Source organism: Mercenaria mercenaria, chromosome 5 (assembly GCF_021730395.1).
Source record: "Mercenaria mercenaria strain notata chromosome 5, MADL_Memer_1, whole genome shotgun sequence".
NCBI classification, from domain to species: domain Eukaryota; kingdom Metazoa; phylum Mollusca; class Bivalvia; order Venerida; family Veneridae; genus Mercenaria; species Mercenaria mercenaria.
In genome coordinates, this window is record NC_069365.1 from 33,599,404 (window position 1) to 33,620,002 (window position 20,599).

The following is a 20,599-nucleotide window of genomic DNA, read 5'->3' on the forward strand; positions in this document are numbered from 1 at the left end:
GAGTTAAATCTTTTAAAGTTAAAGCTTTTATTTTGTAGTTGTTTCTGGATATAAAGAGTTATTTTGGTAATGTCATGTTGGACATTGTCCTGAAATGGAATAATGGTAGTAAAGAAAATTTTGTGCACTGTGAATCTTTTTGTGCCTTCATTGGGAGAAGAAAGAATATATTGCATTGTAGATTGTTTTGTTTATGTCAACTGGTAGTCTATCTTTCTGTCCATCTTGTTTCTTACCAGTAACTAGAGACTGCTTTTGTCTACAGCTGTCAAACTTTATAGGGTAAGCAGATGGCACCCATTGATTTTGTCAAAGTTCATGGTCACAGTGATCAAGACTGAAAACAGTTTCTGGTCAATAACAGAACACTAGCCTGTATACATGGTCACTATTGTTTTGTGAACCAGTAGAGCAATGAAGATGGTGTTTGATCAATAAATGGAAAACAGTTGGGCATGTGGTCACCAAACTTCATAAGATGATTTCCTCTGGTCAGCAGGTCACTCTGTTGTTTTGAGGAGTACATTAGATATCAGGGTTGCAGTGGACAAGGGCTGGAAAGAATTTCTGATCAGTAACTGGGGAGTGCTTGGGTCTTTGGATGACTAGCTTTATAGGATGATATCCTGTGGTCATTAGGTGACACCAGTGGACCCATTTGTTTGAAATTTTAACAGTTGATTAAGCTGACAGTCAGTCGACTTTTAAGGTTTTATTTTGACATTGTAGAAGACTTGGGGAAACCAAATATATACGTTAAGGAATATGAACACTAAAATGTGTTTACAGTTAAATCAAAACATCATAGTAGTGTACTATCGAGACTAAAATTTTGAATCAAAATTTAACCAGAGGTGTTTTTAAACAGCTGGTTAAAGTTTCGAACAACTGGGCCTATTTTTTTGTTGGTCCATGCACCAGAGGTAATGGTCACAGTGACTTTTTGTCTAAAAATGGTGTCTGATCAGTAATGACAGTGCATGTGCTTATGTGCGTAATGGCTTTAACCTTTAGCCTGCTGGTGGCAATTGATTCTGCTTTTGCGACCAGTGCAGACCAAGATCAGCCTGCACGGACACCACTTCAAATAATAAATGGTATTGTCCAAATTGAATGAGGACATTAGAGGACTGTGGTGCCAGTACGTCAAGTGCCTTGGTCATAGCTTGAGACTGAATATTACCTAGCCAGTTAAAGGTCATCATGGAGGGGTGTTTGTTTGATTGTTAGCTCTTCCAAATTTTGAAAACATGTACAAGGTATTTCTACTCTTGATCACTGGCATTGGTAAAGATTTTTCTTTCAGTCTGCTTTTTCTGAAAAATTCTTCAGAGCTATAGCTTTAAAACTTTGCACGCTTGTTTATCATCATTAAATGAGTAAGTAGGCCAAGAACCATAACTCTCACAAAATATATTGTCAGAGTTATGGCTGTTTTTGTACATTTTGAATGTACATGGAAATTAGGTATTTGCTGGTTATTTTTTGTTTAGGTTAACTTTTCTTAAGTACTTAATCTTAGAAACTTGTCATTGATAGGTGAGTAAGAATGTCAAGAACCATAACACTTCTGTTGCATATTGCCTTACGTCAAGCACATACAAAGGAGCTTTGGCACCGTAGCCAGAACAGGGGATATAGTAAATTAATATAAGACTGGCTAGTAGAAGTTAACTTGTAGTAAAGCATTTTTTCTAACAAAGTCAATTGCTTGTTTGTATGATTGTGTAAGACAGTGTGCACCAATTTTAATGTTCATGTTAAAGCAGGATAGAAGTTGCTTTCAGGTAGTTATTTTTCCTTACTTTTTTATGCCCCATTCCTTCTACAATCACGAGAGATCAGTATTAAATGCTATTTTATTTATAAAAAAAACAACTTCGAAATCAAGCAAAGCAGTATTTCACATAAACACTTTAAATACAAACATAAACTCAGTGATGAAATATTTAATTTAACTTGGATAAAAAAGAATCTATCTTAGAAAATTCTGGAATGCAGTTTTATATGTGAACTCTTATGTGAACATAAAGAAATGAGCCGTGCCATGGGAAAACCAACATAGTGGGTTTGCGACCAGCATGGATCCAGACCAGCCTGCGCATCCGCACAGTCTGGTCAGGCTCCATGCTGTTCGCTAACAGTTTCTCCAATTCCAATAGGCTTTTAAAGCGAACAGCATGGAGCCTGACCAGACAGGGGATGCGCAGGCTGGTCTGGATCCATGCTGGTCGCAAACCCACTATGTTGGTTTTCTCATGGCACGGCTCAAATGTATTTTAAGGGACAGTAATTGCTAGCCATTTTTGTCTGTGTATTTATGAACATACTTCTATGGTTTAATAAAAAGTTTAAATATTGCTTTTACATATTCTGTATGTGGTTTCATGTAGAAATACTTGGTAAGCAGTTTGTACATTAAATTACTCTGCACCTATATAACAGTACATTTATCTTGTTTTTGGTATTCAATGGATTGTTTGAAAATATCAGGTAAAGAAACAAAAATGGTATGTTGGCATATGTTTCAGAGTTGTCTTGTTGTATTGCTGAGACTTGTCTCATTTTTTGTTGTCTTAATTTAATGAACGTATATTTTTACTTGAAACTAAAACATACAGAGCAATCTAGAGTATGAATATGCTATCATTGTTACTTTACAGCAAGATTTCGAGACATTTAAGACTGTGAATGTGATATCAAAAGAGACATTTGAGCAGATAGTACCGCAGGACAAGGTGGAGAACCAGGAAGTGCCCCCTCCTCCACCTACTGTTGTTACACCATCTGGTGAGTATACTGTCCCCACATACTGTTGTTACACCATCTGGTGAGTAAACTGTCCCCACCTACTGTTGTTACCCTATCAGTTTAATGCCCATCAACCCTCTATTGTTACCCCATCAGTTTAATACCCCTCAACCCTTTCTTGTTACTCCATCAGATTGATGCCCCTCAACCCTCTGTTGTTCCCGGATCAGGTTGATGCCCCTCAACCCTCTGTTGTTCCCGGATCAGGTTGATGCCCCTCAACCCTCTGTTGTTACCCAATCAGGTTGATGCTGCACAGCCCCCTTTTGTTTGCTCATCAGTTTAATGTCCCTCAACCCTCTGCTGTTACTCAAGTTGGTGCCCTTCAACCCTCTGGCCAAGTTGATGCCCTTCAACCCTCTGTTGTTACCTAATCAGGTTGATGCCCCTCAACCCTCTTTTGTTACCCCATCAGTTTAATGCCCCTTAACCCTTTGATGTTAACTGATCAGGTTGAGACCTCTCAGTCCTCTTTTGTCTTCTTTTACCCTATCAGTTTAATGTCCATCTACCCTCTATTGTTACCCCATCAGTTTAATGCCCCTTAACCTTTTGTTGTTACTGGATCAGGTTTCCCCTTCAAGTTAACGTTCCTCATCTGCCCACTATGCTAAACCATCACTTCATTGTGCCTCTGCATCTTCAGTTGAGTGCCACTTGAGCAACTGTTGTTACACCATCAGTTTGGTGCTTTTCTGCCACCCACTTTTGTTACACAATCAGGTTATTGTCCATCCCCCACCCACTGATGTTAAGCATCAGGTAAGTGTCAAGTGCAGGTAAGTTGGAGACAGATTCATATATTAGGAATTCAGTTGTGATACCCTAGCTCTTTGTAAATAGATCTTTTGCTTCTTAAACATGCTCAATGTAAAGCTCTTTTTCTTGGATTGAACCAGTTTGGGATCTTCTGAGTGAAAGACACTCTACAGCATCCCAGTACCTAGACTGGGATTGGAACCCTGGGCCTGTGGACTAACAGGTATAGATCACTTGACCAGCAATGATTAGGGATGTGAGGGCTTATTTTCATGATTTACGAAAATTAAGTTTAAGCATTTTCTCGTTTGATGTTTTTGCATGTACTAAAAACTGAGCAAATATCGAAGTTTTAGTGAAGTAAATAACATGTAATGTAGAACCTAGACAGTTTTCTAATGTTTTAATACTTAAGAAGCATCCACGTGAACAGCTTTTGTTTTATTACAATTATTAGTATTATTTGCTATGTAAAAGTACATTATTTAGGGGAACCAAAAATGACTATTTGAAATAAAGGTGACAACTCCTTTTTCAGAAACTGTGAAAGTTCCAAGTCCGAGAACCACACAAGCAGAAGATGTGGTTGCAAAATCACTGCCAACATACGTACCTAACACTCCAGGTAGGAGGGATCACGGCCCTCGTACACCTCGACAGCGCAATGACTCAGAAAAAGTCCGATTTTATCCAGTCACTAAAGACTCAACAAAACCGCCTGACCCACAGGTACATAAACTTACCTTTTAACCAAGTATTTTGTGACACCCTTGATCGGAGTTTGAGGTTTTGTTAAAAACTTTGTGTGTATCCTCTAACTTTACTCAACTATAGCTGAAATGGCTCAGGGCTGATCTTAAATGAGGACAGGAATGTTCTCATCATCAGAAATCAAGTGAAGTTGTTGAATTGCGAATATGAGTGGTTTCATCATTCCTGGCTTTACTGAATATGATTCTAGTGTAGCATTTTCAGTGTTACCATATGGTGGGCATCAGTATTGTTTTCTAAGTTTTAAAATAAGACACCTGCTGTATTTGAATGCTTGTTACAAAGATAAAGCAGTTATAGCAGTTAAATTGTACAGTTAAATGCTTAATGACATTCATGTCCTGAGGTGCTGTAAAGGCTAGTTAAATAGGGTGAATGAAGTCGGTTTAATGTTAATAAACTTTTGGAATGGTGATATATTTACAGACACCAAGAAAGCGCAAAACAAAACACAGTAACAACCCTCCGGTAGAGGGTCATGTAGGCTGGGTGATGGACTATAAAGAACATCGTCCTCCACGATCCAGGAATAACTCTTCGTCTTACAGGTATTGTTTGTTTTGTTTCACTTTGAACATACAGAAATACAGAAAATAACATACTACAGTGAAACATTTGAGCATCCCTGGCTTCAGCATCTGGGCTGTCTTTAGCAATTCATGTAGTCTCTGGGAATTTCCCGTATGGTATATATTATGTATGGATCACTGAAACCTGGGATATCTTGGTCCTTTTCTCATTCCCTTCAGCTTGAGCAATCAGTGTTTTACTGTAATACTTAGAAAAACAGTCCATTAGCGAAAGAATTTATGTCTAAAACTTCTATCTACCTTCAATATGTACTAATTCTTTAGAACAAAAATGCTAAAATTAACTAAGACAGATGGAGGCTTACTGTTCCAGCTTGGAATTATTATATTATCAGGTATGTTCTAGATAGTTTATAAGACACAAAAGCAGTGAGCTGTCAGCATGGTTGGAATATGCTTTAGTATTAAAAGAGCAATGAATGTGATAGGTCCTTGAAATATAGATGATATAAGTGGTCTTTGTGGCTGAGTGATAGAGGTCGTTGACTTTGAATCAATTGCCCAGCACTTATTTGTGTAAAAAACCTTGCTTGGGGTGTAAAGTTCTTCATGAGCTTATTTATGGGTGGGAGATCTACAGAGGTGACTGCCTGTGAAGAAATAATGCCTGGAGGGGCACCTGGGGTTTTTCTCCACCATCGAAAGCTTGAAAAGTCGCCATATGACCTAAATTGTGTTGGTGTGACTCAAAACCCAGACAAAAGAAAAGCACAGATGATAAAAGCTATCTTGTTTTATTTACTATTACAGTGAATGTGAAATGGCTTCAAGCTATGGATCATATGGCAGTTATAGCAGCACTCCACATGCATTCCCGAACTTCCAGCACCCGTCACACGAGCTTCTCAGTGAGAACGGTTTTGTGTGGCATGTCTATCACAAATACCATGCTAAATGCATGAAAGGTAATTTATTGCTGGATACTAATCACAATTTTTGCAAATATGTAATGTTGAGTGTTAAAAGATACTTGACCAGACAAAAGGCTGATTGTATAAGCTTAATATTCCATTTATTGGAAATTTATCCTTCATTTGTGACATTGTTAAAGGTTGTTTGTCTTTCATGTGTAGTGTTTCTTCCTCTCCTGGAAGAAAATTGAATATATATTATTAAGTTCTTGGTAACATACATGTGTTTCATAACTTTGTTTTAAAGTAATTATGTATGTACAGTTCCTGTTCAATACAATTCCATTAGGTGTTCTTAACAATTTAGTGAAGAATTCTGTCATATGATGAATCTAGGTTGGCATAGACACAATATAAACCAGAGTATTTCATTGTCTGAAATCTTGGTGGCTATACTGAAACTGTGTGGTCATCGTAAGGCCGGACATATATTACTGGCACGCCCCATTGTTTGGGTTGGGTATCGCTGGGGTGCTTTAGGTCTGACTTCCAGAGATGGATGGGTGCTGTGTCGAACAGAGACTTTCTCATGGGCTTGGGTTGGATTTTTAAGGGGTAAACTAGTGTCTGTGATGTCATATTTAGTAATCTGATGACAGATATCTCGCAAATTGTTTGGCAAAATGATGTGAAACAACTGTTTCGTAAAGGCCTCTGTGGCCAAGTGGTTCAGGTCACTGACTTCGAATCACTTGCCCCACACCGATGTGGGTTCAAGCCTCACTTAGGGCATTGAATTCTTCATATGAGGAAGCCATCCAGCTGGCTTACGGAAGGTTGGTGGTTCTACTCAGGTGCCTGCCCGTGATTAAATAATGCACGAAGGGGCACCTGGGGTCTTCTTCCTCCACCATCAAAGCTCAAAAGTTGCCATATGACCCATAATTGTGTTGGTGCGATGTTTCACCCAACAAAAACAAAACAACTATTGCAGTATAAACATATGTGTTTTTGAAGTAATCAGTTTACTATTTAGGGGCCTATTACTTTAGGCTTTGAATCACTTGCCTCTCTAAGATGTGGATTTGAAACCTGTTTGGCTGTAGAATTCTTCATGGCCCGCCTGCTGAGCTACTTCGGAAGATTGCGGATCTACAGATTTCAGTGTTGTGAGATTTTTAGGTTAGGTGTATGTTTTCAGTTATGATTTGATAAAAAGACATTGTGCCTGAAATCTTTCTTCTGTGTGGAGAAGTTGGCAGCTACTTTTGGAGAACAGGTTCAAATTGGTACAAAATCCAGGAACACTGATTACGTTAACTGCCTGCCATTTCATAGCTGAAGTACTGTATTGAAAAACAGTGGTAAACTCAAAACAAACTTCTTCATGTGCAGAAGCCATAAAGCTGTCTTGTGAAGCGTCTCTGCTTTGGCCCAGGTACTTGCCTTTGTTTAAATAATGCCTGGAGGGGTACCTGTGATCTTCCTTCACCATCAAAAGCTGGTAGTCTCCATATGACATAAATTGTGTCCCTAAACCTAACAAAAACAGTTTATTATCTGGAGATAACATATGTAATTTCTGTTGCAGAACGGAAAAAGGTTGGAGTTGGTTTATCTCAAGAGATGAACACATTGTTCAGATTTTGGTCATTCTTTCTGCGACAGCATTTTAACAAGAAGATGTACACTGAATTTAAAACATTAGCAGTAGAAGACTCTACAGAAGGACACAGGTTGGTAAATTATTAAACATACTTGCATTGGGTCACAAGCAGCTAGTCACAGGTAGTAATGTAGCAAGACCTGTCTTTGGTCACAGGTAGCTAGTCACAGGTAGTAATGTAGCAAGACCTGCCTTTTGTCACAGGTAGCTAGTCACAGGTAGTAATGTAGCAAGACCTGCCTTTTGTCACAGGTAGCTAGTCACAGGTAGTAATGTAGCAAGACCTGCCTTTTGTCACAGGTAGCTAGTCACAGGTAGTAATGTAGCAAGACCTGCCTTTTGTCACAGGTAGCTAGTCACAGGTAGTAATGTAGCAAGACCTGCCTTTTGTCACAGGTAGCTAGTCACAGGTAGTAATGTAGCAAGACCTGCCTTTTGTCACAGGTAGCTAGTCACAGGTAGTAATGTAGCAGGACCTGCCTTTTGTCACAGGTAGCTAGTTACAGGTAGTAATGTAGCAGGACCTGCCTTTTGTCACAGGTAGCTAGTTACAGGTAGTAATGTAGCAAGACCTGCCTTTTGTCACAGGTAGCTAGTTACAGGTAGTAATGTAGCAGGACCTGCCTTTTGTCACAGGTAGCTGGTCACAGGTAGTACTGTAGCAACACCTGCTGTTTGTCACAAGGAGCTTGTCACAGGTAGTAACATTGCAAGACTTTCCAGGCATCACAGGTAGTAATGCAGCAAGCGTTGCCTTGGCTCACAGGTAGTTAGTCACAGGTAGCAATGAAGCAAGACCTGCCTTGGCTCACAGGTAGAAATGTAGCAAAATCTGCCTTGTGTCGCTGGTAGTAATGTAGTAAAACCTGTCTTTGTCACAGATTGTAAAGTAGAAAGAACTGCTTCAACCTCTTGAAGCAAGTTGTAAGGTTGCAAGACATGCTTTGAGTCACTGGTAGAAATGTGGTTTTGACATGGGTGTAATTTTATTGGTAGCAGAGTAGGTAGACTGGTCATGATGTATATTGTTATATAGCAATATTTGCCAGGTGCCACTGATAGTAATGTAGTAGTATCTAGACTTTTCTTGAAGCAAGTAGAGGTACAGTTGGGCCAGCTGTGTGTCACATGCAGTAAGGTAGGAATAGTAGTATAAACACAAGTTGTTATGGAGGAAGACTTGCCTTTTGTCACAGGCAGTTTATTGTAAACAGATTCATATTTTCCATAGATTGCTTACCTGCTTGATTATTGTACCCCCCGACAACAAAGTTGTAAGGGGGGGTATACTGGTTTCAGGTTGTCTGTCTGTCTGTCCGTCTGTCTGTTCGTCTGTCCATAGACTCAATCTTGTGCGCACAATCTCTCCTTATCTCCTTGACAGAATTTAATGAAACTTCACACAAGTGATCAGTACCAACAGTAGTTGTGCATGGGGCATGTTAGGTTCTTTTAGAAAAAAAATTTGCAGAGTTATGGGACTTTGTTTTTTTGTTACTATACTATATACATAGACACAATCTTGTGTGCACCATCTCTCCTCATCGCCTTGACACAATTTAATGAAACTCACATAACTGATCAGTACCAACAGTAGTTGTGCATGGGGCATGTTAGGTTCTTTTAGAAAAAAAATTTGCAGAGTTATGGGACTTTATTTTTGTTACTATACTATATACATAGACACAATCTTGTGCGCACCATCTCTCCTCATCCCCTTGACACAATTTAATGAAACTTCACACAAGTGATCAGGAACAACAGTAGTTGTGCATGGGGCATGTTATGTTCTTTCAGCGACAAAAATTGCACAGTTATGGACTTTGTTTCTTGTTAACATACTATGTACATACAGTCTGCATATGCAATCTTGTGCATGCCTAATCTACCAAACCCTTGCACACAATTTAATGAAACTTCACACAAGTGATCAGTACCAACCCTAGTTGTGCATGGTGCATGTTACATTCTTTTAGATAAATATTCTGCATAGTTATGGGACTTTGTTTTTTGTTACTATACTGTATACATACAGTCTATATACATACAGTCCACATAATTATGCAGTCTTGTGTGCTTCAAATTGCAATGTACTGTGTCAGTGCATGCGGGGGGTACATTCATCACCTTTAGTGATAGCTCTAGTTTGCTATGTGATAATAATGTTATGTTTTATAATAAAACATTAATGTTTTGTTAAAAGTGTCTAGTTACAAGAATTTCTAGCAAACTTCAAACAAATCCGCAGTACATAAAATGACTGTATGAAGAAAAATGCAGGTTTTCTGAATTATATAGTAATTGTGTCTTTTTCAGATATGGTGTTGAGTGTCTATTTCGGTTTTTTAGCTATGGATTAGAGAAGAGATTTCGACAAGATTTATTTAAAGATTTCCAGGAAGAAGTTATACGAGACTATGAGTTTGGTATGTTAATTACAGTCTAACATGGTTACCTAAAACTCCTAGTAAAACTGGTTGTGCAGTATCAAGAAAAAATATTTATCTTATAACACATAGTGTTCTCTCATGGACTGTTGGAAAATGGATGTCTCCAGCTACTGAATGTTACCTCTGGTGCTGACAAGTATATTAATGTACACTGTAGATTACACTATTTCACTTCAGCATACAATAGAATGAATCCTGCTATTTTTAAACTACAGTGTGTAAATATTCATTATTATGGATGTTTCTGTGATATGTTAAACCCAATAATCTTCAGAAAAAACACAAACTACCAATCACTGGAACAAATATTCACGGACCTGTTGGAGGAGGTTAGAGATACCATTTATCCATTTTAGTTATGTTAATGAAGAAATATCTATAGTACTTAGTAAAGTTAAATCCATTTTATAGTCACATGATTATTATAAGAAATAATGACATTGTATTTCAGGCCAGCTATATGGTTTAGAGAAATTCTGGGCATTTTTGAAGTACTCCAGAAAGCATGTTGATGTGGATCCTAAACTTAAACAGTGGCTTAGTAAATACAAAAGGCTGGAAGACTTCCGAGTAGATGTAAGCGTCTAGCTCATTTTAAAATGTTTAATTTTAGCTCACCTGAGCACAAACTGCTTGGGGTGAGCTAATGCGATCACTCACTAAGTCTGTTCACTTACTTCAAACAACATCTCCTCTGAAACTGTGTGGTGGAAGTTGATGAAACTTCGTCTGGACTTTCCAATAGAAGTCTTCTTAAAGAATTGTTGAATGGTTCTGCTTGGTTGCACATAGGGGCCGGCAGAGCTAAAAATATAAAAATCTTCACACAGCATCTCTTGAACTACTAGTCTGATTTTTAAGTAATTAAACACAAATGGCATGTGTGTGACCATGTACCAAGATTGTTCAAATTTTTCAGATTTGTAAAAATAATGCGGCCACCAGGGAGTGTGGTCACTTTTCCCTATATGTATATAATGGAAACTTTAAAAAATCTTGTGTGAAACTACTGCCCCAGTTTTAAGATAATTTCACAGAAATGGTCCTTGTGTAAACCTCATGTAAGATTGTTCAAGTTATTCTGATTGTCTCAAGGGTGTGTGGTCACTTTTCCGTATATGTATATAGTGGAAACTTCAAAAATCTTCCTTCAGAAAATGCTGGCCTGAATTTAGAATAATTTCATGCAAATGGTCCTTGAGTGATCCTCTACCAAGTTTGTTCAGATTATTTCAATTCGTCAAAAAGCATGGCTACCAGGTTGCGTGGTCACTTTTCCCTATATGTATGTAGTGGAAACTTCAAAAATGTGTGAAACTACTGCCCCAGTTTTAAAATAATTTTAAAGAAATGGTCCTTGTGTAATCCTCAAATAAGATTGTTCAAATTATTCTGATTTGTCTCTAGGGGGCATGGTCATTTTTCCTTACATGTATACATGTATGCTGTTTTCCCATTCTCAGGAGCCTAAGAGGTTGTTTTATTCCCAGTAACAGATTAACCATTTCATAAAGAGTATTTGGGTGTAATTTTGTAGAAAATTCACGTCCCTCAGATCAAGCCACAAGAAATAACAGAAATTATCGTATTTAATTATTTTGTTACATTATTTGATACCACCCCAACCTCGAGAAAGGATCAAGAGTTTCTCATATTCCTGTGGATTTAGATTTGATCCTTCAAAACAAACAACTTGTAGAATTTAAAACATTTAAATGACCTAGATGCAATAGAAAGATATATTCTGTAGTAAATGCATAAAGAAATATAACTATTGATTGCATAGCGAATAATTTATGGCAGTTTTGCTTACACCACCAGTAAAAAAATAAGGATTTTTTTTAAAAGAATTTAGTAAAATGCCAATATTTTCATCAATTTGCGTTCAAATCACTTGAAATTTTCAATGTTTCAGTTTTGTACCATACCTGTCTAGAAAATAACAAACATATTATTTGGAAACTTTAAAGCAAAAAAAAAAACAATATGAGAAACCCTGGGAATATGAGAAAAGGGGATATAGTGGAAACTTCAAAATCTTTCAGAAGAATTCTGGCCCGATTTTAAAATAATTATCCTTGTGTGAAACTCTACCAGTAGTGTTCAAATTATTCAGATTTGTCAAAAAAACATGGCAGCAAGGAGGTGTGATCACTTTTTCCTACACATATATAGGAAACTTTAAAAATCTTGTCAGAACCAGCAGGCCCAATTTCAGAATAATTTTACGCAAATGATTTTTTGGTGACCGTTTATGAAGGTGGTTTAAATTATTCTGATTCGTCAAAAAACATGGCTGCCAGGGAGCGTGGTGACTTTTCCCTATATGTATATTGTGGAAGCTTTATGGCAGGCATGGGCGGTCACCTGATAAGTACTGCCAACCTTCTACAGGGCTGAATGGCTTCCTAATGTGACATCTAGAGCAGGCTGAGGTGCAAAGTCAAAAACTGTAACAACTCCGCTACAAAAGCTCAGTCATGTTTTTAACTAACTTATTACAAAATGTTTAATTTCTTAAAATTGTTATGTTCTCATCCTTCCTTCACCGAACTTGAACAGAATGTGTTTGCCAATAAGTCCTCAGCCAAGTTCGATAACTAGCCAAATCGGCCCAGGCACTTTGGAATTATGGCCCTTGACCAAAAATTACTGAACCATTCATCCTAGTCCACTTTGAATCACTAAACCAAAACTTACTGAACTGAGTGGCCCTTTGAATTACTGAACCAAAACTGAAGTGTACTTTTCTGAACCAAAACTTACTCCTGGAGTGAACTTTTTTATGTATAACGAAGGGAGGCATATAGTTTTTGAACCGTCTGTCAGTCTGTCCGCAATTTTCGTGTCCGGTCCATATCTTTGTCATCGATGGATGGATTTTCAAATAACTTGGCATGAATGTGTACCACAGTAAGACGACATGTCGCGCGCAAGACCCAGGTCCGTAGCTCAAAGGTCAAGGTCACACTTAGACGTAAAAGGTCATTTTTCATGATAGTGCATTCGTGTCCGGTCCATATCTTTGTCATCCATGGATGGATTTTCAAATAACTTGGCATGAATGTGTACCACAGTAAGACGACGTGTCATGCGCAAGACCCAGGTCCGTAGCTCAAAGGTCATGGTCACACTTAGACGTTAAAGGTTATATTTCATGATAGTGCATTGACGGGCGTGTCCGGTCCATATCTTTGTCATTCATGCATAGATTTTAAAATTATTGACGGGCGTGTCCGGTCCATATCTTTGTCATTCATGCATAGATTTTAAAATTATTGGGCATGAATGTGTACCACAGTAAGATGACGTGTCGCGCGCAAGACCCAGGTCCGTAGGTCAAAGGTCCTAAACTCTAACATCGGCCATAACTATTCATTCAAAGTGCCATCGGGGGCATGTGTCATCCTATGGAGACAGCTCTTGTTTTACTATTCAGATGATTAGGCAGTTGTGGGAGACATGCGCTTTCTCAAAAGCAGCTCTAGTTTACTCTTGAAGGATTTAGTTTACATTTAGCAGATTAGAGGTCATATCTCATGTTTGTCAAGTTATATATTCATTTCAGTTGAGAAGATTTTGTTTTTGTGATCACAAAATGAAGTCCTGCATGTTTAATGGTTTGCTCATAATTTCAGTCTGTAGAAGAGGATACACATATAGTACACCACTCCAGTCTTTCATCAACTGGCCATAAAGTGCGTCATAGCTCAGGGCAGAGTTCTGGCCAATCAAAACCCTCCCATTCTAAGTCTAACCAATCACATGCCAGAAGTGGAAGCCAACCGCAGCAGGCCTCTCATGGCAAAAACAATTCTAGCCAATCACAGCAAGGTTCACACAGTAAAAGTTCAGATAACTCTAAAACTAGCCATTCAACTGCTGGAAATAAAAGTGGTGATAATAAATCTGGCCAATCAGGAAGGAGGAGGACATATTCAAACCAGTCACACCCTAAAGGAGCTTCAAGCACTTCACACCAGACAAAAGGAGCTAGCCAGTCTGAAAACAAGACACAAGAACCTGCACAGAGTGGTACCCAGTCAGAAAAAGCAGACAAAAAACCTGATGGACAGGCAAAAAAAGTTGATTCTTCGAAAAAAAGTAGTGCAGAGAAAGACAAAAAGTAATTTAGCTGAAGAGAAAATCAGAAAAAATGAATGTAAAACCCCAAGAAGTGGAAAAAAAGACATATTAATGAAATATGGTGATGAATATATAAATTTTAATGGCAAACTTGTCGAGGGTTTAAAATGAAAGAAATTCTGTGATAGGACAAGCCATAACAGACATTGAAAAAATAAACAGAAGAGACGAACTGAATGGAAGCATTAACCTCCTGTTGTTCTTGTTTGTTGTTTACTAACACTTATTTTCTTATCTTGATGAAATAACTGATAAAACTAATTATGTTTTTGGCATTTTGTCACGTTTCAGATATAAAATTGTAAGGATCTTTTGAGATAGTAAGTTTTTAGGGGCAATGAATGAAGAACAGAAGACTTTAAGATTTGTATTACTGCATATCTTATAATAAGTTAAATTGTTGATTTCCCATTAAGCCACTGAAGTTTTATATTAATGACATTAAATCATCACTGGAATTCAGTGTATGGTTTGCCCAAAACATGACAATTTAGAACTGTAATAAGCTACTTTCTACGAAGGTTAGTATTTAAGGACTAATACTATAATAGGAAATTAAAAAAAAAAATCAGTGTATGCGATGTGTAACTGCATATTTCCATCAATATACAAAGGCATTATTTTCCAGTGTTTCTATCCCAGACACTGAAGTTTATATGCTCTATGTATACTGGGAAAACGTTATTGGAAGTATTATAATGAATTTTTACCCTTTGTTGCTGTATTTGCCTTAGTTTTTACAGCAATTTAAACCATTCTCCTTGTCAAATCTGTCGAATCAAAACCCTTTCTGTGTTGTGGGATAAAACATATTTTGTAATCAGACACGGTTATAATGCATGGGATTTTCATGGAGTTCTAGGAATATAACATTTATATTTCACTTGCACTTGCTTATTTAGTTCATAGTGAACCATATATTGACTGCTATAGATATTTGTAGCATTATAGTGTTACAGACTGTCAGATAGGTGTTCCTATCTATTGCCTACTGTCGTCTATCGTCTCTGTCAAAATTGTAAAGATTACTGGCTTGTTACTGTGTGGAAAACAACAAGAACACACAATTATAAGAACACATGTTATCAATCTGTGCATTTTACATGAGAATGCAAGCAATGTAACATTTGCAAGCCAGTTAGCTCTGATTTCTTAGGGTGCTACAAGTTTAGCTTATAGTTAGTCATTTCATTTCTACAGATGTAATTACAGAATATAAGTTCACTTCTGAGTACAGAGTATGTTGTAAGTTGCTTAAAAAGGCAACGGAACTGAAAAAAAAATTCTCAAATCTCATCTTCCGGTATAAATCTGATAAGTGAATAAATTTCTGGTAGGCATCTCAGTAAATTAAGTTGATGCTTGTTTCAGGCTCATGTCTTGATCTATTTGTGTAATTGTACATAAACGAGTAAGACTTGAAGTGAACAGGAGATATCAGGACTGTTTTTAGGAGTGGTTTAATCAGATCTCAAAACCAGCATTTCTCTCTGTATGATATACCGCTGTTTTTTTCGACTTGCCTGGTGATGAAATTATTTAAATGTTATTTTTTGTAAGTTTGCATTTTGTGCTCAATATCTTGTTTATTTGTGATCTTATGTAGAGTCTGTAATAGACAATTACATGGCCTCTTATTCCATAGTTAATTTTGCCAGACAATACCAACTTTTACTAGCTTCATTTAGTTGTTAATTGAAGTCTGTACAGCTCATAGAAAACATGTTACTGGCTGTTGCTATGCTTACTAGTTATAACATAGCGAAAAGTCATAGATTATAAGTAGCTTGATTATTTAAGCAGGAAAGAGTGTGCTTCATATGAAAGTGTAATTGAAGCAATTTTGGAGATAAATGTGCTATTTTTGCATCATTGAGGGCCTTTAAGCATTCTATACACAAGGCTTAACATCTTGGGAAAACCTGTTCTGAACAGCATGTTACTGCTGACACATTGTTTTGGATTATCTAAAATTTGAGATTTTAAGAAAAATTGAATGCATGATGGTAGTGAATCCGACTGCTTTATTTCAAAGTATAAACAGGTCGCATACATGTAGTCAGATCATTTTATTTCTTCCCTTTTTTTGTAGGACTAACAGCTTCAAACTTTTTCTTATCATTTTTGAAATCAAAAACATTTATGGCTTATTAGTGAGATTAATACGAGGATTTGTCAGCGATACTGACTATGGGTAACACAGTGTGTGCATGTGGCTGTGTTTAAGCCAATGGAAATGACTACTTACATGGATTTTAATAACACAAGCTTATTTATAATTAGGGTTTAACATATGACCTGCATATTGCAAAGATAGAGTGTAATTACCTGTGTGTTCACTATTTAGAGTTAGTGGGGCTGTCTTGATAATTTCTAATTGTGACACATACAGAAGGTTGTAAACATATTCAAACTGAGAAGAGAATTCATCAAGCGCACTGTATTTATGTTTCTTTTTGAGCGACTAATTGCTGCTGGTAGTGTTTGTTGTATAGGCATGCATGTTACAGTTTTGTTTCAGTTATTTTGAGGAAATCCTTGAGAAAGGGGTGGACAAACTGTAAATAAACTGTCATAAATGCAATAAAAATGAAAAAAAATACAAAACCAAAAAAAAAAGGAGAAAATTAAAAATTTAAAAAAGAGAAGTGTGTTACCATAATACATGTATATGGTATCATAGTGTTTTGTATATTAGTTGTTAAATATTTAATTTTTTACTTTTCCTTTAAGTGTCGCTATTAAAGTGCATTTTCTATAGCATTTTATTTCCATTAAATTTTGTCTTTTATTGTTTAATCAGCAGAATTCTTTTATAAAGTGAAAGAAACCAGAGCTTGTTATAGTTGGCTAAATTTGTTAGCAGAGACAGGTTTAGTTCAGTTGGTAAAACGAGCAACTTTAAATGATTCTTGTTTTAAGGCATATTCTTCCTCTACAGGCATTTAGGTGGTATGTGCTCTATTGTATATTTTGTACAAATCTCTTTTTGTTTTTGTGATCAGTCAGATTTATGTACAGTACAGACAATTTTGCTAATTATATAAAATAGTGGGCTTCACCTAACAGACTGTGTTACAAAGAAGTGCAGAATGACTGCAAATTCAGATTACATTATCCATCAGGCACACATAAATTCATTCCTTCCTTCATAAGATAGTTCAATGAAATCTATAAAATGATCCTTCACAAGGGTAGAATGCAACCTAGCAAGTCAACTCCAGTTGCTCCATTCTGTTTGTTAGAAGTAATGAAATGTGGAACACCACTTGCACCCTCAAGGACAGTCTTTAGTGGAATGTTATCATACATAAACATGATCCAAAAGGACCAGAAAAATTAAAAATAGTTTAAAGTGCAGTGCAGATTTTTGCACTTAGAGACTGCAGTGGTGAAGGTTAGTAAGGTCTATACGAAATCCTTTTAAGTCAAGTAAGCTTTCAGATATTGTACAGGATTTGCTTGAGGACGAAAAAAGTTGCCTTCGTGATTTTTGATGATGTTCCTATAACCTTTGTATCACCTTTTCTTTACAACAAACCTATTTTACAGAGCAAACCTATTTTACCTCTGTACTATTTTTTACTTCAGGTTTTAGATTTGATGTGTGGAGGATACGAAAATAGATTAAATGTTTGTATCTTACTAAAAAAAGGCTGAAAAGAAACTGCTGTGACTTACCTTTTACTTTTTTACCCTTCGCTCTTGTATTTTTCTTATGTAAAACTTTCAACAGCTTTACCAGATTGTATAGTGATCTTTGGTAGATTCATATATAAGCTAATAAATGCTAAGTATCAAGTCTTCTTGTTACTGCTTAGTTATTAAATCTGAGAATAATGCATGAAAATATAAAAATGCAACTCTGGTCTGCAAATATTCCATGTTGACTATTACAAGTTTTGCTGTTGTTAATGTTACAAGTAGATTGGCATGTATTGTATTGTATACAGCTCCACTGTCACTAGATTCTGTGTAATATGTTAAGCACCATTGTACTTCGGACTGTACATTCTTGTTATTTGAAAATTGGAAATTGTTACAAAAACATAGTATTGTGATACAAATTTAGCTCAAGTTCTGCTATTTGTGATTAGCATCTAAATGCGGGGAAAAAAGTGGAAGTAAATGTCTACGTCCAACCAAGAATTTGTTATTTAGATAATTGTATACCTAAATTGGTATTTATACTGGCATAATGTTATGTATTACACCCTTACTACATGACAACCTAGTGTATCTCACAAGATCTCTTATACAGTTAGTAAAAGTGTAGAACTTGATGTTTTCGCCTGTAGGCTATACTCTATAGAGAATTGTAATCAGTTTTAGTATTTCTGTATACCCAGATAGTATTAACCCTTATCATGCTGGACACGATTGATTCTGCCTTTGCGACCAGTGTAGATCCTGATTAGCCTGCACATCTGTGCAGTCTGATCAAGATCTGCACTGTTTGCCATTCAGTCAGTATCTTTTCGGCAAGCATCCCTTTTAACAATTAATGTTACTGTCCAAATTGAAAGATGGACAAGTTCATTATAGAAATTTAGAAGGGTAAGGGTTAACACTGTTCAGCATAGATGAATGACAGACTTACATATACAGGTATAATATGCATGATATTGTTGAGTTTTGTTGTTAAAGATTTTGTTATAATTTGTAAATAGTGCCGTGATCTGGTTAAAAACCACTTGTTAAGAATTAGTATCAGATATATTACTTACAGAATTTAGTCTCTAATTCCTCTCCAGTCATCTCTCATGTCTGTTCTTTTTTGCAACTAATGGGTAAATGTGAATAGATGAAGATAATGAGTATAACAAGTGAATTTTCTGAGCAGTTTTCTGTTGGTTATTGAATACACTCTAGTATAGGTTTGTTTTAGACGTATACTGTAAGTCCATTTTGATAACTTAAAGGAAATGTCGAAGATTATTGAAACTTTGTTTTAATCCGTATTTTATAAGTGAAACACAGCAGCTTATTGTCAGACCGGTTTGTGAGTTGTCTGTTCTTGAAATCCACAAAAGCAGTTTTCACAAGGCTTTTTTTGCAATAGTGATTTTGGGACTTCATGTAACAAACTCGTACATAGTAAATTGTTTAATGAATTTCAGTGTATTTTTTTAAACTTTCAAAATAGACATTTACAATATGAATAATATAGCATAACTTTTTTCAAACTTTTGCCGCTTGTTTAACACTTGCTTACAACAAAACGACGTGTGAATTATCTCAGTTTTACTTGTCCTCACAGAGTATTTCTGTTTATCCTGTATTGTTAAAACTCGGTGTCTTCATTATGCAATCATTTGGTACGAGGGGTGTAACCTTGTATATATTTACATCATAACATGATCATTTCTCATCACTGCATTTTTTTTTCACAAGATTTTTGCTTTTTAATTACAGATCATATCATTTTGTATATTTGCATAATTTCTGTAATAATGTTTTAATTGACAACTCTGATATACTGTATCACTTGGTTCAAACTTGTCCGTGCAATTATCTTGTACCGTGTATCGTGCTTAACTGGCTTTGCTTATAGCAGTCATATTTATGCAGTCTTTCGTGCTGTTAATAAGAGAAATTGCAGATTTTATTTATTAAAGAGATAAACCTAATTTAAGCACTTGATGATAAACAGTGTTGTTTTTTGTGTTTAGTAGTTTTCTATAAGGTGCTTGTGTGATGAGAATATGTGTCTGAACAGAATTATTGTATCTTTCTTTGTTATCATTTGATTTCCAATGTGTTCTTTCTCAGTTTGCTTTGCAATTTTGATATATAATGTGTCAGTTTTACCATGTTGGGCTTTTATTAATCTGTTAATCCCTCTTTGGTAATTATTTTATTGTAATTGTTTTATTGTTCCTGCAAGAGCTCAGATTTACATACAAATTTGTCTCAAGTAATCAAGAAATTTGATGTTAATAGTATGTACTTCACCAGTTGCTGGTCTTTTATGCATTTTTTAGTGGAAGTCCTAATATTCCTCCTTGCCTAAGCAAAGACAAGTGTATATAATTATAATGCTTAGTTTGCAGACCAGTCACAAACCTCAGCATCTGATTGGTTATATAAACCTCAGCATCTGATTGGTTATTTTGAATTACAATTTTCAAATTGACCAATGGCAATTTTGAATTCTGAGACTGGTATGTAAACTCAGTTGTAGAATTCTTGAGCCAGAAATATTTGTCTTTAAAATATTATATAGAATAAAGTTACCATATTTGTATGTAAATGAGAACTACTTTATTTCTAAATGATTTCCATGTGGTAATGGAAGGTTCCGCCTTGTAATTAAATGTCAGAGGTATAAAATGATAGATAATTGAATACAGTGTAAAGATAATGCATATTTGTTTCCCCTAATTGATTTTTGCTTCATGTGTAGGATTAGGTCATTAAATTCTCAAAAAATCATCTTGTTGTTGTGAAATGAATAGCTTCGATACTGGTAAATAACCACTAGTTGTCGCCCCCTAAAATTATAGGTGCCCTAGCTGCTGGTGACATTTTATATAAAATATGATGCGAAATCTG

At 36.2% G+C, this 20,599-nt stretch overlaps 1 protein-coding gene and 1 non-coding gene across 4 annotated transcripts in view; both read left to right on the plus strand.

Moving 5' to 3' along the window:
• Positions 1–20,479, plus strand: part of LOC123556812 (la-related protein 1B-like) — a 75,363-nt gene extending 54,884 nt beyond the window's left edge. For all 3 annotated transcript variants that reach the window (XM_045347805.2, XM_053543143.1, XM_053543144.1), the window contains exons 12-19: positions 2,664–2,790; positions 4,109–4,299; positions 4,768–4,889; positions 5,682–5,836; positions 7,374–7,518; positions 9,765–9,874; positions 10,350–10,474; positions 13,537–20,479. In XM_045347805.2, the coding sequence (XP_045203740.2) occupies positions 2,664–2,790; positions 4,109–4,299; positions 4,768–4,889; positions 5,682–5,836; positions 7,374–7,518; positions 9,765–9,874; positions 10,350–10,474; positions 13,537–14,028 (1,467 nt within the window). In that variant the 3' untranslated portion in view covers positions 14,029–20,479. The remainder of the gene's footprint in view (positions 1–2,663; positions 2,791–4,108; positions 4,300–4,767; positions 4,890–5,681; positions 5,837–7,373; positions 7,519–9,764; positions 9,875–10,349; positions 10,475–13,536) is intronic.
• Positions 6,161–6,440, plus strand: LOC123559272 (small nucleolar RNA U85). Its single transcript, XR_006687929.2, has one exon. It is a non-coding gene; the product is annotated as a small nucleolar RNA U85 (small nucleolar RNA).
• Positions 20,480–20,599: the final 120 nt, after the last annotated feature.